At 42.3% G+C, this 16195-nt stretch overlaps 1 protein-coding gene across 1 annotated transcript in view; it reads left to right on the forward strand.

Moving 5' to 3' along the window:
• The first annotated feature begins 7525 nt into the window (after positions 1–7525).
• The window catches only part of HSD17B4 (hydroxysteroid 17-beta dehydrogenase 4), a 62961-nt gene continuing 54291 nt past the window's right edge, over positions 7526–16195 (forward strand). The window contains exons 1-4 of the mRNA XM_058043975.1: positions 7526–7626; positions 10430–10483; positions 14563–14670; positions 15199–15258. Coding sequence (XP_057899958.1) covers positions 7566–7626; positions 10430–10483; positions 14563–14670; positions 15199–15258 — 283 coding nt within the window. The 5' untranslated portion in view covers positions 7526–7565. The remainder of the gene's footprint in view (positions 7627–10429; positions 10484–14562; positions 14671–15198; positions 15259–16195) is intronic.

The following is a 16195-nucleotide window of genomic DNA, read 5'->3' on the forward strand; positions in this document are numbered from 1 at the left end:
GAAGTACATTTTTTCAGAATTAATTTATTGTTGATTTTTCTGTCCAAGCTGCAGCTAATAGTGGATGAAAAATATTATTACATTTAAGTTGTGTAAGGGTTTTCTAATACAGGGAGTATGGTGGCATAGATTAAATAAATCAGCTCAAGTAGGGTCCACATACCACCAACCCTTCTTCTCTAGTGTGGGAATACAAATGCACTAGTTGTGCTCCATTATCAAATACTGTTGAAAAACTACTTGGCTTTCTTGAGCAGGATTTACTATTTTATTTGGGGGATCTATTTCAGTAGCTGGGCTTGGCTAGGGTTCTGAGAAGAAAGTCCCCTGGCTGTTGATAGCCTAGAGTTAATTAAGGGTTTCTGTGACATGAAAGAACAGCTTTCCCCCATTCCAGAATCACTGACTTCACTGACTGGAATGGAGATACTGTGGTTTTTTGCTTTGTTTGTTAGAGGGTCGGTTTTATTTTTGTGTAGAGAGTCACGACTGTGTATGGTCTGCTAGGCCTGCTAAGAGGTTGCAGAAATAAAAGAAACTGAGGCCAACTGGCTTCTTACCCCACGAGGCTTCGAGCCAGAGGGGGAATAAGTGCATGGGTCCAGGGACACGACATGAGATCAGCTGTTCCTTTCAAGAGAGCTGGTTCTATATCTCAAGAATCTTGATAATTCAGCAATGGCAAAATTATCTCATCCTTGGAACTAAAGTGAGTCTCTTTGCCCATCCAAAAAGCTGTCTCAGTTACAGGCTGCCTAACTTGATTTCAGTAGTATGGACACTCCCAAAGGTACATTTGCTGTGCCATCATATGAGAAACTATTAGAGAAATGTGGAAAGAAAAGCTCAGCACTTTTCTGGGAGGAAGGGCTGTGATGAGACAAAGATCTCATTAAGCTTGCTTTGCCATCCACGCTGTGATAAGGACTGCTGCCTGCTGTAAGCACAGGCATTTGACTTTGTTTAAGTAAGACAATATATTTAATCCTACAGTTCCAGTATCCTATGACGCTGTAATCTATGGTTTACCCCAAAACTAGGACTGAGAGGCTCATGCTACAAAATATGGAAACAGGGAATGAGGCCCTTTAGAAAACAGTATCAAAGAAAACTAGTCTTTGCTATGCTTTGGAGCTGGGAGAACCTTGGGTGGGGTATTTTGACTTCCCACCTCATTTCTGACTAGAAGAGCAAGTGCTGAAGAGGAGTACAAGGTGTTTATGGTGTTAGCTAGTTGACTGTTCTCCGTCTTGTTTCTAGACAAAAAGCTATTCCGCACTTCATGTATTCTTGACTAAAATTTTTCTTTACTTAAGTTGGGGAGGGATTCTTACCATGGAATACTGACTATTTAAACCTGTGGTGTTTTGCTTTCATTTGCATTCTTGGGATGGTTGAGATGGAAGCTGGCAGAGTGGGTATTTCTGAGGCACAACTGGAACTCTGCTGGTAATCTAGGGGAAATGAATGTCTGTTGTGCACAGAGAAAACTTCTGTAAAACTGGAACTAAGAACTGTAAAACGTCCTTGGTGGTAGCTTGACAGGCCATTTTAGAAGGCACAGTTTAAAAGTAACTTACCTTTTGTAAGTTACCTTTTACGACACTTTGTGTTCATTAAAGGAGATGCCTGGATTTATTCTATGAAAAGAACCTCTTGGAATTTTTAGCTGTTCTAAATCTCAGTAGGGCTGTTAATTACGGAAGCAAGTGGACCAAATCAGTTTTCTCAAGAAGCGTTTCAAGTGTTCCATCTATTCATTACAGATTCAACTCATCTGCAGAATCTGTTTACTTGTAACTTTATAGTAGTGCAAATATGCACCTGATTTCCACAGAACGTGACATATGGTTATTTGACAGTCTTTCTACTTCTTGTTTTAGTTCTTGTTTTTAGTCCTTGTGGGGTTTTACTGCCTTTTTTTCTTTTTTTTTTTTTAATTTATTTTTTTCCCCCTTCAAGGGAACCAATTTAATGGATTTTTCATGAAGAATCATTTAGGATGAAATAGTGTGGTTGTGTTATGGGAGTAACACCATAACCTTTTGCTGGCACCTCCCTGGCTTGTCACCACAGGATGCATTTTCAAAGCTGTAGATGTGCACAAACAACTAGTTTCTGCTTCAAAAGTTTGATCTACTACTGTGTCACTTCATACCTGCTCAGCAGTCCACCGAGCCCTGACTGACCTAGGGCTTCGGTCTCCCTTGAATCCTAAGTCTCTGATGGATTCAAATGGAGAGCTTCCATAGAGCTCTGCTTGTACCCCCCGCTTGAATTTTCCACTTAATTGAGTGGTATGTGCAACAAATGCCAAAATTAATGTTTCTTGCCAAAACAGGGATATGAGACCTCCTGTGATGTGGGTTGTTGACAACAGCTATAAAAATGTTTGCATTTACATTTGCAGTTGGTGCATAAGAATGTGTGCACTGTTTACTACACAGTAGGCTGCTCCTCAAAATCTCATCAGGAAAGCTGCTTTTCAGGTTCTGAAGGTGACAAACAAGGGATTCAATGGCAAAAAATCCCTACTTACTAATTGCTGCAGGCTCACAGAAAAATAAAAGAAGAGAATGGAAACTAGAATGGAAATACATACTACTATATGCTGATATGCTGCAGATGAAAGGAATCAATAAATATTACATTGAAACTATGAAGAATTTCTCAGTTGGGGTTTCTAAGTAGTTTTATCTAAACGCTTTTAGTAAGGGAGTAATTACTATGGTGAGCTGGGCCATGCAGTTGGTTTCTGTGAGATAAACATGTGACAGACCCATCAATGACCTCTCTGCACTGGCAGCCAGAGAATGGCTGCAGAGAGGGGCAATGGGGAGAATGACCTGGCAAGGCATCTTTGGTCACAGCAAAAAAACCTCTGTTCAAAAACCCAGGGACTTTTAGAGCACTAAGGCTATTTGGGAGGCACCATCTGTTGGAGGCTGTACTTTTGCAGTATTCAGTGAAAAGCGCTACAGTTTTTAACATGGATTCAGTATCAAGAAATATTTTCCCCTGCAGTCATGTTTGTAGAGAAGTGTTTGTTCCCAGTGAATAGGCCTCAGGAAATCTCCACAAGCAAAACCATTTAGCTAGCAAATAAAGAACTTGAAAATTATAATCTAAAAAGATCTTTTAGCAATGTTAAAAAATCCAGAGTAAAAGCAAGTAAGTCAATGTTTTTTATTCCCCCTGTATAAAAGTTTCCAAGGTGCTCACCATTCTCTAGACACAGACAGTAGAAACCATTCCCAATGGGATTACGACTCCCACAGTACCCACAACTATGGAAACCCCTAGTGCAAGCCCGTAGTTTACAAAAGACTTGTAAAAGAAAAAGACCCAAACCAAATTATCTAACCTATTAGCCAAAAGATGTTAGCACATACACTAAATATGCTTCAGTGCACAGCACGAAAATTTACTCTTAATGGAAAGAACTTACCTGCTCTAGGCATTGAAGCATAACAGGAAAGAAACATCATCACGTTCAATATTACAAGGTGCTGAGTGGGGGTTTTGGCAATTTTTTCCTAGTGAAAAATGTCTGAAATGTCAGTATAAATGTTAATGATAAATATATGCTAGCTCACACTGCTCACTATGAGACAAAATAAAGCAATTTTGGTCCTCCTTTTTGAACTGACTTATTTTGTTAAACCCTGGCTGGCTGTGTTTGGAATGTGGATATCCTGCTATTATTCTCATTCGCTATGGCTCAATCACTGAAAACTCACTATGGCACCTGATCTTGGTTTGTGGCTTGACACCTACCCTGCTCATGTTTCCACCTACCATCACTTCAGTTTGGTAAGCACAGCAGTCCCATCATACCTTTTTCAGACTGATACAGATATTTTCTGATAGCTGTATGACTGCTGGAACAAAGCTCTTCTGACTACTAAAGGAACCCATCAAACACCTTTCCATCCAGAATGGTTCCTTGTATTTTGCATCTTTTAAATACAGACAAATTTAACTTTAAAAACATAAAATACAGAAGTGATGTACTGTCTCTCCAGTGCACTTTATTTTGTGGTCTGCAGGAAAAAACACCATTCTGTTAAGCAAACTCTTAATTGTGTCGAAGTGTGAGCCCTCCCTTGATTCTAATCCCATTCTAAGCACAAAAATAAGGTAGCTGTAAAAGTTCCTGACTTGTTAACAAGGCCTGTTTATTTGGTATCTAAGCAACAAATTCTGCCGTAGAAGTACCTCAGGGACTGATTTTATTTGAGCCATGCAACCACAAACTTCTAGGCAAATTCAAGAGTAAGTCCCATTCTTGAATAGCCCATCATCTGTAAAAATACAGGAGATGGAAGACTATGGAATGTGAAAGACTAGAGCTGAAATGGCTTCAAGATCATGAAAGATTTGGTGGTGGACAGAATCATCACTGAAAACATACCTGGCTCTCTTAGGCCTTGTTTATAGAAGTGCTCACAGATCTGAGCTGCTCTAGATTAATACAGTTACATAGGGTATTATGCACATAAAATTGGTACTGAAAGGATGACCACTCAGTCCTTGTGGGTTTTTCCAGTCTTTACTAGATGCTGCTCTCAACAGCATCCTGGAGACTTCCCTTTCTTTTCCCAGGTGGGAGCCCAATCCCACACTGCGGCAACAATAAAAAAAAACGTTGAGTGATGAGGTTGAACCAAAGCTCACAGATGTTAAGGGCTCAATCTGTTACTTCCTCAGGAAGGGCAATCGCAATCTGACTCACTTGTCTGCCCTCCTCCCCCCGAGGAAAGAGCCTCCTCCTGCTGCCAAGCACAGCGCAGCCAAACCACAATCAGCGATGTTCTCTCTGCAAAACACACCCAGCTGCACCGGGCCTCTCACTGCTGGGCAATTCGCTCCTCTACCGAGCTGCACTCAAACGACACAGACAAACTTCCGAACTTTAATTAGTTGTAAGGGTATTTCGTGCTGCGACAGAAAAAAACCACCTCCAGTGCAACGGGTTGTTTCTGCGCACAGTCAAGAATTTTTCCCTACACTTAAACCTTGTGATTGATTGTAGATTATTTATCTGATGCAGTTTCCCTTGGCTGCCTTCAGAAATGGTTTTGTCCCCTGTCGTTTCCAGCAGTTTCCCCGTGGGTGGTGCCATGCATGTGGGCACTTGGGGCCGCCAACCGTAGCACGGGCTCACTCTAGTGCCCACAGCGTAAGTTGCAGTTGAAGCTTTCAAAGCCCCGCAAGCCGAACTGTGTCATAAAATCATAGACCACTAGTCTCTGTTCCTGCTGTTTCTAAAGGAGTGAATGCTGCAGATTATTAGAGGTCAGAAATTATAATTTATTCTATTTTGGAAGTCTCCAAATAGCTGTCACTCAGGAAGCTATCACCTTTCTTTAATACAGACAGTAAGGCATTTACAGCCAAGAAGATAACCAGGCAGCAAAACCATTTTTTCTTTCTATTTGCTCCAGAAATAATCCAAAGTTTACAAGAAAGATTAATTATGAATTAGTTTATCTGTGCAGAGGGAATATGTAGATGATTTCCTGAAAAAAATAATTCTGTGCATTCCTTACAATCCTCTGTTTCCTGTGCAGGCCCTAGATTTAAGCATTGGCCCTATGAAATGCCAGAATAATTACATTCTGAATAACACTGTCTCATGCAACACCTGCAATAAGATAATGATTAAGTGTGTATATTCATACTTAACCCACTGTCTGGTTCAAGTAAACACAACACACTCTGCTACTCCTTGTGCCTCACTCCGTTCTCCTTCGCTTCACATGGGGTCACTCCCACAGGCTGCAGCTCTTCAAGACCTGCTCCAGCATGAGTCCCTCCCACAGCATGCATTCCTTCAGGAACAGGCTGCTCCAGTCCCCCACGGGATCCCAAGTCCTGCCAGCAAACCTGTTCCAGTGTGAACCTCCATGGGGTGTCTTCTCTACGGCCTCCACGGAATCCGGAGCTGTCACTGCTTCTTCACGGGCCTGGTGTCTGCAGGGCTGCTTCTCCCTCAGCTTCTCTGCTCTTCCACAATTGCTGCAAAACGCCTTTTATATTTTCTTAGACACGTTCCCAGAGGCACCATCGACACCCTTCTGAGGGTTTGAGCCATGCCTGATGGTGAGTCCTTTGGATCCAGTGGGAATGCTGTGCTGGGCCTGGGACTGCCTGCAGGCCCCAGGTGCTGCACCCAGCACTGCCCTCCGCACACGGACAGCCAAAATCCGTGGGGCAAAGAAAGGGTGCCGTATTGCACTTTTACTGCTCAACAGAGTTCCCAGGCCTCTGGGAAAGCAATGTTTCCACTGGGAAATTGCAAATAGAGGGAGAGAAAAATTGCACACCATGGACAATATTACAATAAAAGAAGTAATTGTAGATTAGCTTTAAACGGCGACAGGATGATTTACACCAGGGTAGCCTCACAATCCAGCAAGGATCTGGCAATCTGGCCCAGCAATGGCCTCGCTAGGCACATGGACAGGACAGGACAGCTCCCTCCTTCCCATCCTTCACAGCAGCCAGCCTGGGAAAGCAGGGCCAGGCAGGGCTGATCCTGGGCCCTACTGCCTCCATCCTGAGCCCCTCCTTGCCCTCTGCATCCCTTCCTTACCCTTCTCATCCCTTCCTCTCCCCTTGTCTTCTCCATCTCCTTCCCTCCTCTCTGTTCCCCATCCATCCCTCTCCCTTCCTTTCCCTTTATTCTTCCACATCCCTGCCTTTCGCCTCCCCCAACCCTTCCTCTCCTCTCCTCTCCTCTCCTCTCCTCTCCTCTCCTCTCCTCTCCTCTCCTCTCCTCTCCTCTCCTCTCCTCTCCTCTCCTCTCCTCTCCTCTCCTCTCCTCTCCTCTCCTCTCCTCTCCTCTCCTCTCCTCTCCTCTCCTCTCCTCTCCTCTCCTCTCCTCTCCTCCATTCCCCATCCCTTCCTTTTGCACGGAAAATCACACTATGAAAAGCCATTGTCCATAAAGGAAACAGAAGAGTCGTGCAACTTTATTCGAATAAAGGGGTAGAGTGCACTGGGGCACACACCTGCGGGATTTAATGCCTCGACCTTTGTCTATTTCAGGAGTCAAGCTGTCTGGCTCTGCAACAAACCTGCAGCTTGAAGTTAATAGCGACATTAAGACCGATTTCAAAGACATTAACACCCATACTTCTGTGCATCGAATTGTTTGTAAAGACATTAGCACACATCTTCCCTATCATCTCCCCCTGCCCATCCTCTCCCCATGTCTTCCTCTCTCTCCTTTCCCTCCCACTCGTCATCCCATCATATCCCTTCTCTTCTTCTGCTCAACCCTTCCTCGCCGCTCCTTCCCCCTCCCTTCCTGAGCCCTCGTTCCCGCCCCTCCATTCCCCGCCCCTTCCTTTCCCCTCCCCGTCCTTTCCCCTTCCCATCGCACACTACAGTTCCCAGCGGGCTGCGGTGCTGGCGCATGCGCGGTCGGGCGCACCTCCCCGCCCCGTGTTGTCCCTCCTGCGGGCGGGCCGGGGCCGGGCACTGGGGTCGGGGCCGGGCAGTGGAGCCGGGCGGCGCCGAGCCGAGCGGAGCGGAGCGGAGCGGAGCCGAGCCGAGCCATGGCAGCGGCGGGGCTGAGGTTCGACGGGCGGGTGGTGCTGGTGACAGGCGCCGGAGGAGGTGAGCGCCGGCCGGGGTTTCCGCCCCCACGGGAGACGGCAGAACTGCTCGGGGGAAGCCCGGGCGGTGCGGGCTCCGCGGAGCCGCCGCTGCTGCCCGCGGCCCCGGCAGGTGTCCCGGGGACAGCCGGTCCTGCTTCGGGGGAAAAAGCGTATTGTTTCCGCAGAGGGCAGAAGCGGGGCTGTAGGGGAGGTGCTGGCCGTGCCGTTCCTGGCCGTGCCAAGGCTGTGCAGGGGTCAGGGCCGTGCCTCCTGCTGCCGTCCGAGGCCGGCCCGGCGCTGCCCACGCTGGGAACCCCTCCGAACATGGGGCTTTTCTGCTGTTTGAACACACGCGGGGAGCAGCGCCGCTGCACCCCTCTCAGCAGTGGATGTCCTCCTCCAAGCGCTGTCCTGGTACCCTAATTCCTTCCCCCTGAGCCTTGGACGTAGCGTCGGAGGCGTGTGAGCCGTGTGGCTTGGCACGGTTGTGCTGCAGCCGCGCTCTCGCTGTGCCGCCGGGGCTGCTGACGGCAGCGGCCCACCCGGGAGCCGGCCTGGGGCAGCGGGGAGCGGCCGGGGAGAGACCGCTGCCAGCAGCGGGGCTGGCCTGCGCTCTTGGTGGTCTGCGGGCTTGAGCCCTCCGGGAAACGTGGAATGCTTGGTTTTGCCAGGAAGTGTTTTTGTATTTGTTGTTATGGCGTGGGGTGCGTTGGTTGGTTGGGTTTTTCTGTTATTTGTTTCTTCCCCCTTTGATTGTTTTTTTTTTTTTTCATTCTCTGTGTCCACGCTTTGGCCTTCGCCTACTCTGGTGGTTGAGCAAAAATACGGGCTGTCAGTGTGGATGAACGACAGGCGAAGTTTGTGTTTGTGATGAGCTCTTTAGGAAACTTGTTTAGCCGTGCTCTGAAAAGGTTCTGCCCTCCCTCCCCACGGTAGAGTTTTGCTCTCATTTTGTGGTGCCTCACGTTTCCAGCGGAGTCGTTTTGGGGTCCTAGATTAAGTGATGTCTTGTGAAGTACTTTTGGAAAGCACTGAACAGTCCATGCACATCACCTGAAAGTGACCAACCTGATAATAATTGAGACCACGTTTTTTAATGTTGCTTTTCTGCTTGTACCACATCTATGTTTGTGGCCTTTTCCCTATATAGTTTCACTGAAGAACAGGTTAAGATCTTGCATAATAGCAAAACAAGGTCACTGTGGCAGTAATAAAGCTTCTAAAAAGTATTGCACTGAGAAAAAGTTTCATGTCATAAGTGTGTGTACAGTGACCCTTGTACTAATAGGGTTAGGCTGAAAATGGTTTGTTAATAGAGAAAATTCCTCTTGTAAGTTTTATTTCACAACAGTTTTTCAGTAAGTGTTGATTAAATTTAAGCCAAGATTAAGGGAGAACCTGTTATTTACAGATTAGTTCTCATTTTGCTTTTATTTAATTTACATCACTGTAGTTAGATTGCATTACTAATAGCATTGTTTTTCAGCTGGATGCTGGTGAACAGATCAGAGCGGGGAATTTATTTAGACATCTGAATCACTAGTTTGTGTCAAAGTCATACCTGTTTTCACATACGCACATATCTGAAAAGTGTTTATTTTCACTTTGAGGAGATCCTCTGTGAATTGCTGTGTTGGACATTGTTTAGTCAACCTGTCTTGTTTTTTTTAAGGCTAGTTTTGATTCTCAAATGTTCAATCCTTGCTTAGCAGTTGAGAAGACAAGCTCATATAGCATGGCCTGAGTTTTGTGCACTTCTCCGTGGCTTTTCAAAACAAAACAACAAAAGGTTTTCTTGGGTTGTATGAGCAGTTGGGTGTATATGCACCTCACATGTGAAACTCTTGGCTGCAGAGGCCTAAGGGAGTCTTAAGGAAATTTTCAACTTATTGCTGTGAAATTAGTGCGCTTAAAAACAGTATATACAATTCTTATTTTTCCCCAACCTTTTTTATTTTTTTTTGAGAAGTGGCTTTGAATGTCCAAGTGAGGTGCAAAGAGATAGTGTTTGGATTCTGAGGAACTTTCTTTTGACTGATGATTTTTTGGTCATTTCAATCTCCATTTTTTTAAATGAATAAAAAAAGGATCAGTGCCATTAAGCCCAACAACTTTTGATTGCTACAGTGGATAGTATATCTGTAAATGATTTATTGCAATGAATGCAAAATACAGCTAGAATCTAAGCCAGAGTGAAGGTTCAAGACCCTTGCTTTTGTTTGTAGTGCAGAAATGACAGTCTTCTCTTAGGACAGGCAAACTATGTGTCTGTTTGGTTATCTGAGGTATTAGGCATTCCTTTGTATCCCAATGATTTTGTCAGTATATCTTCAGTCACAGTTAAATTTTGTTCAGTTTCTTTTTCAATTTTTAACTTTAACTAGGAAAGTATCTTATTCACTTAGTGCGTAATTAATTAACTTTAAATATCCCCTCCTTCTTCAGTGTTACCTTAGGACATTAAAGATTCTTCCTTTAAAGTGTATTTTTCTATCACAAGCACAAACTCGGCAGCAAACAGCTTTCCCAGATGCTTTGGCTGAATCCAGTAACGAAGAGTAAGCGTGGTTTGTTTGGGGTTTTTTTTGCTTGACTGGAAGTTCTACTTACTGTTTATCTGTTTGTTTACTTATGTGTTTTATTCTTGTAAAAGACTTTGAGCTCCTGGGCGAAATAATGTTTTACTTTGAACCTGCAAGGTATTTGTTTTGAATTGGTGCATTTTTCTTGATGTGATTCATTTTTTGTAGCTTTTGTCTGAATTGTGATTGAGGAAACAAATTCACTCTTGTTTTTAACTTTCTCTTTTTTTTTAAAATTAGGTTTGGGCAGAGCATATGCTCTGGCTTTTGCTGAAAGAGGAGCTTCAGTAGTTGGTAAGTTTTATCTTAACTAACTTGATCTAGGCAGTAACCTTTGCTTTTTCAGATAGCTTGCATTCGGCAGTCCATGCCCTTTTTGACAGTAACCTTTGTTATTTAATGGTTTTCTGTCTTATCTTTTGCTGTTTAATTTTGCCTCTAAGCTTTATTTTCTTATGAAACAAGTTGCCCAGGTTTGTCCAAGAGCTTACCTTTGCTGGAAAGCCAGTTTGAGTTAGATCATTTCTTAGATTTAACTTCCAATTATGCATACAACTTTTTACTGCAATCTGTGGCCAGAGAGTGTGTTGTCTTTGGTAAATTGTGCTCACAATCTTCCAATATGACCATTTGTGAATATGTTATCTTGTAGTACTGCCTCTCAAGAAAGAAGTTACTGAAATGTAGCTCAATAGCATTGTTCCTTTCTGTGGCTCATGGGACAGCAGAGCCGTCTGGTCTCGGTGTCAGTGCCAAGTAGCTGTCAGTAACTTCTGGTGGTTTTGTAGTTCCTTGGTTGAACCTTAGCAGGGCGTATTTAGTTGTGAAAAATGCTGTATCACAAGGCAGTCCTGTAGGTTAAGTTGTATTTTGGGTACTCACCAGCAATCAGTATTGCCATTTTTAGATTGGCTCTTAGGAAAAATCTATTCCCTGGAAGGGTTGTCAGGTGCTGGAATAGGCCAGAGAGGTGCTTGAATGACCATTCCTGCAAGTGTTTAAAAGATGTGTGGATGTGGCACTTGCGGATGTGGTTTACTCCTGGACTTGGCAGTGTTACATTAATGGTTGGACTTCACCTCACAGATGTTTCCAGCCTAAAGAGGTTCCTGTGATTTTATAGTTTTGCTGCCTATTGATGAATTTGTACAGGTACTGTTGATGAGTTCAAGATTAAATGCTTAAAGAGATTTATGGACAAGACCTTGCTCGCTGTTTTTGTTTGTAGTTTTCTAATGACAATGCCAATCTCAGTTTACAAAATTTCAAGAAAAATGTTTGGTTTTACTTTATTGATTGAAAATGACTATGTATATAGACAACTTAAAAAAAATCTGGGTTTTTTCTTATTTTGTTTCTGTTAATTGCCTTCTTTGATACTTGCTGTATTTACCGTGGATGTGAATAATTCACATTGAGTTCTTTTTCAGCAAAAATTATGTCACTAAATCAGTCCAAATATTTTGTATGGACTCTCTGCAGATGGTGGTGGTCTTACTTTCTGGAATGATCTGAAAGAAAATGTATTCTATTGCCTGAACACAGCTAATGCTCCTTTATCTCTTGGCCTTATTGTGTAATAACTAAACAGTAAGTTAAGAATTGACTGTAAGGGCAACTTCTTGTTTCCTTTTGGAAACTTCACCACACTTCAGCTTATCTTGCAGTATTACCTCTACATGCTTGTATTTATTTCTCTTGTTCTCTTACAATTCTAACTTCAAAGAGTTGAGAAACTACTTGTATAATCTTTAGTTTTTTAAAACTCAAGCAGATATGAGGCTTATATCTGCCTTGTCTCTTTAAAACAAGTTCCTTTTTATAAGTTATGGAAATTAAGGTATGTTAAGATCAGTGATCAAATACTCTGGGGGAATATTTAGAGTAGTTGGAAGAATAACAGTAGGCCCCAACATGACGCCTTTGTCCAGTCCTGCATCTCTATTGAGTGAGTTGCTGTTGGTGTGGTTAAATTGACAAGAGCAGCCTAGGTGGAAAACTCTCTTCCCATCACCCTGAGGCTGCCTGCTACCACTGTTTTTTGTTATTTTTTATCTCCTTCATGCCTCTCATCAGGAAAAGTTGAAAGTAGGAAGAAGGGTTGATTTGCTTTTGTCTTGCATCCGGTGTCATCTCCAGACTTACCGTTTCTTCTGGTCTGGCTGAGGGCTCTTTTGTTGCTGTTTTAGTTTAGAGTCATGCTTTTGAAGCATCTCTCCTGGTATGTATCCTATTTGTATTTTTGTTTGTGTAGTGAAATGGTATTGAATTGCATGAGTCCTTTAAAAAACAGACTAGAAGATGCAATTTATCAGCACACCTACATTGTTCATGTGTGCTTGGTTTGTGACACCAGAATACCACAAGAAATCAGCTGGCTTACTGTTTAAAAAACTTGTACTGTAGATGTCAGGTGCTCTGCACCAACTGTTTCACCCTTCAGATTTGCTTTTGCTACTCTTTTGTGACACACTCCTAGCCTTAGAGGAGTTCTCCAAGATTCAGACTATAGCTATGCCCTGCCACAACCACTACAGTCTTTGGCTCTTTTCGACTGTGTGATTTCAACTGAAAATTGCATGATGTAAAGCTTGGGCATATAGTAATGTTATTTCTCTATTTTGTTGTTAGGGGCTTTTTTTCATTGTTCTATCACAGTCATGGCGTTACTGTTTTTAAATCCTGTAATAGCTCAACTCTTTCTTGCATCCTCGTTTTTGTTTCAACTCCATTAGTGCCTGTGCTCAGCCTAAGGTACTTTACCACCTCTGAAAATTTTACCAAATATTTAATTAGGTTTTTGTCAGCAAATTAATATTGAAGTGTGGGATAAGCATATATAAACTTGTCTGTGGTAGAGTTGTAAGGCTTTAACAGGACTGAATGGTTTGTGTATGTTTACCACCCAAATTGTTCACTCTTCTTTCCCAGGTGTTGTCCCTGATTTGCTTTCCTTTAATACCGTGGATGTTTCAGGCTGACCAGTCTGCCTGCGTTGCCTATCCTAACACATCACTACACTTAGAAATTTTCCTTAATTCTTTTCACTTGAATTGTGTTTTCTGCATGTTTGGATTGTTAGATATTGATCTGTTAGCTTGGAGATTTTTGTCTCCTTTGTTTTTTGCATCACTGTTAAGGTGCTTGTACTTTCTGCTTAAGGCTGGGCATTTTTTGTATTTGGTTTGTTTATGCTTGGTTGTTTTTTCTGGTTTTTTTGACATGTCCTTCCTCTTTTGATGCTCGCTTCTTCTGGACTTTGGCATTTTTATTTACTCACAAATTTTCTGCCATGTTTCTACATTTCTCTTGAAGTGCAGCACACAAAGCTGAATATAGGATTCCAGATGAGGCTTCTTGATCTGGATAATACAGTGATTTTGTGTGTCCTGCGAGCCATGTTCCTGTTTACATAGAGAGTTAAAAAAAAAGGCACAAAATGGGTCTATTTCATTTTGTCATGATACAACAGACTTGGCATGCTGCTTTTCATCAAGACCAGCAAAAACATCCTTCATATTTTGTGGATTTTACTTTGGCTTCTAGAGGGTAGAAGTTAGAAGGCAGAAAGCTGGAATTCACCATAGCAAAAGGCTGTTTAGCAGAATACCATTGTGGCATGTAAATTCAGTCAGTTCTGTCTTTTTTACAATTCCATTTTGAACCCATTTAAACAACTTTTTACAATTTTTAAAAATTCTTTGTCCAAATACAATGTTTTATGGGATTTTTTGGTAGTGTTTTTGTTCCCCTGGTAATTCTGTGAAGCTGTGGGATGTGCAGGAGTGCAGCAGAGTGTGGCAACACGACATTCCAGCTGCCATTAGTGACGTGTGCCCCGGTGTGGAGAGCAGCCTGGACCAGCTGTGTGTGTCAGGAGCAGGATCTGAAGCTCCAGAGCTGGCGCTTCTCACTTTGTTCAGACCGCTGGGTCTCTTCCATGATGGTGGTGGCTAGTAACAGTTTAGCAACTCTATTAACAGGAATAAAGTCTTGCTTACGGTTCATGCAGTAGTTAGAGACTGGAATAAATTGCCTGTGATTGGGGTATAATCTAGATCTTTATCTCTGAACTTCAACACAATTACAGAGGTAGCCTGGGCAGGGCAAGCAAGTTGAATACATGATGGAGGGGTGGAAAAAGGTTTTCCATGTTATTTAAAGAAAATGGGATAATGTATGTTGCACTGCTTTTAAAAAAAATAGTCGTATGTCCTACTATTTTTCTCTTGCCATCTATGGTTCTCAGTAAGATCCCAAATGCAGCAGGCTTTATTAATATTCCTTATAGCCTCCAGTGTGATAATGAGGTAAGGACACACCATGAAGTCTGAGTGCTAACAAAAAAAATTTCATTTCTTTGTCATGCACAGTGAATGATCTTGGAGGTGATTTTAAAGGATATGGCAAAAGCTCCTCAGCTGCTGACAAAGTTGTTGATGAAATCAGAGCAAAAGGAGGAAAAGCAGTACCCAATTATGGTATGTTATTTATCCGGATGAGTATAATGCTTTATCTGTTGGGATAGTGGACATGTTAAATGAAAAGCTGATGCTGCTAGTGAAAGATTACTGCCAGCTTACCATTAACATATACATTAAACAGGTGTGATACTGTGTGGAGTGGGGAGACAGATGCTAAAAGCAGGTGCATTAATTGCCTCATTTAATTAAGATTTATCTACTAATGCCCTTCTCTTTTATCTCAGTTTTTAACATTGAAGTATTAAATAGCCGTTCATCCGCAGTCTTCAGATGCTAAATGGGAATAGATAGTTCTTGCTTGCTTTGCTTTGTGTTTTTCTTGCTGTCACAAATGTTGTGCCATTTAGATTTGCTGTGTGGGATTTGCTTTACGCCATATGCAGATAATGGCTGGATTTGAATTTAGTTTTCACTGGGGCTGTGTGTAGTTTATTTTTCTTAGATCTGTGGAATTAGTTGTTAATATCCTGGAAGTGCAGTGTATCCAGTTAATTTTAATTGAGAATTTTTACTTTTTTCTTACAGATTCCGTAGAAGATGGTGAAAAGCTGGTGAGGACAGCCCTTGAGGCTTTTGGGAGGATAGGTACAGTTGCTTAATTCATGTGGAAAATTGTTTGCAAGTGCAAAGCCATTATAAGCAGTGCAATTAACAGCCTGTGTATGAAATACATTTTGACCACACTAGTACTCAGCAATTCTTGGTGCCTGTAGTCAGTGAAATCTGAATAAGGGGCTTTCAGCTTTTAATCTGAATTATCAACTTTTGTTTGTGTTTTTTTATTTGTTTTGGGTTTTTTGGGTTTTGTTTGGTTTTTTGTTTGTTTTTGTTGGCGTTTTTGTTTGTTTGGGGTTTTTTTTGGTTTTTTTTCTTGTGGTTTTAACGGCAGTGTAAAGCTTAGTATATGTTTCATATTTTCCTACACTTCAGAATTTTGGAACTTCAATAATGGTTAACAATTTCTGTCACAAAACACGAAGTCTATGACTGTCACAAAGCACAAAGTGTTATGACTGACTGCATAGAATTAGCATAAATAATGTTGCTGAAAGCAATATTGCATGTTTTTAATCTCTTCTGCTTACATAAGGGCAACATGCATTAGCAGAAATTAAAAAAGAAAACCCTAAGGTATTTTATGTAACTGTTAAAGCTCTTTTTAGCCATGTGATTTCCACTATTTGAAATCACTTGGTGAGTTTAACTCAGGGTTAAATGGCTTAAAGTACACATAAACAATGCCAACAGGAACCCAGTTAAATATCTGACAAGAAATTGTTATGATCCCGGTCACTTTATCAGCTTTGAGGCTCTGTAGTTCCTCTAGTTATCATTTGGGCTACTGCAACAAAGGTGGTGGCATAAACTGCGTAACTGGGGCATTCTGAAATTCAAAGCAGGCTTCAAAACTGTACAGGATAGCTGCATCCTGCAGATACTGGATTCCTAGGCAGCCAGCACTTCACAGCTATGCCTGCCTTTCAGGCTTTGTCCCATTGAGGTCCCTGTCAGGTTGAGAGTT

Source organism: Melospiza georgiana, chromosome Z (assembly GCF_028018845.1).
Source record: "Melospiza georgiana isolate bMelGeo1 chromosome Z, bMelGeo1.pri, whole genome shotgun sequence".
Classification (NCBI taxonomy): Eukaryota; Metazoa; Chordata; class Aves; order Passeriformes; family Passerellidae; genus Melospiza; species Melospiza georgiana.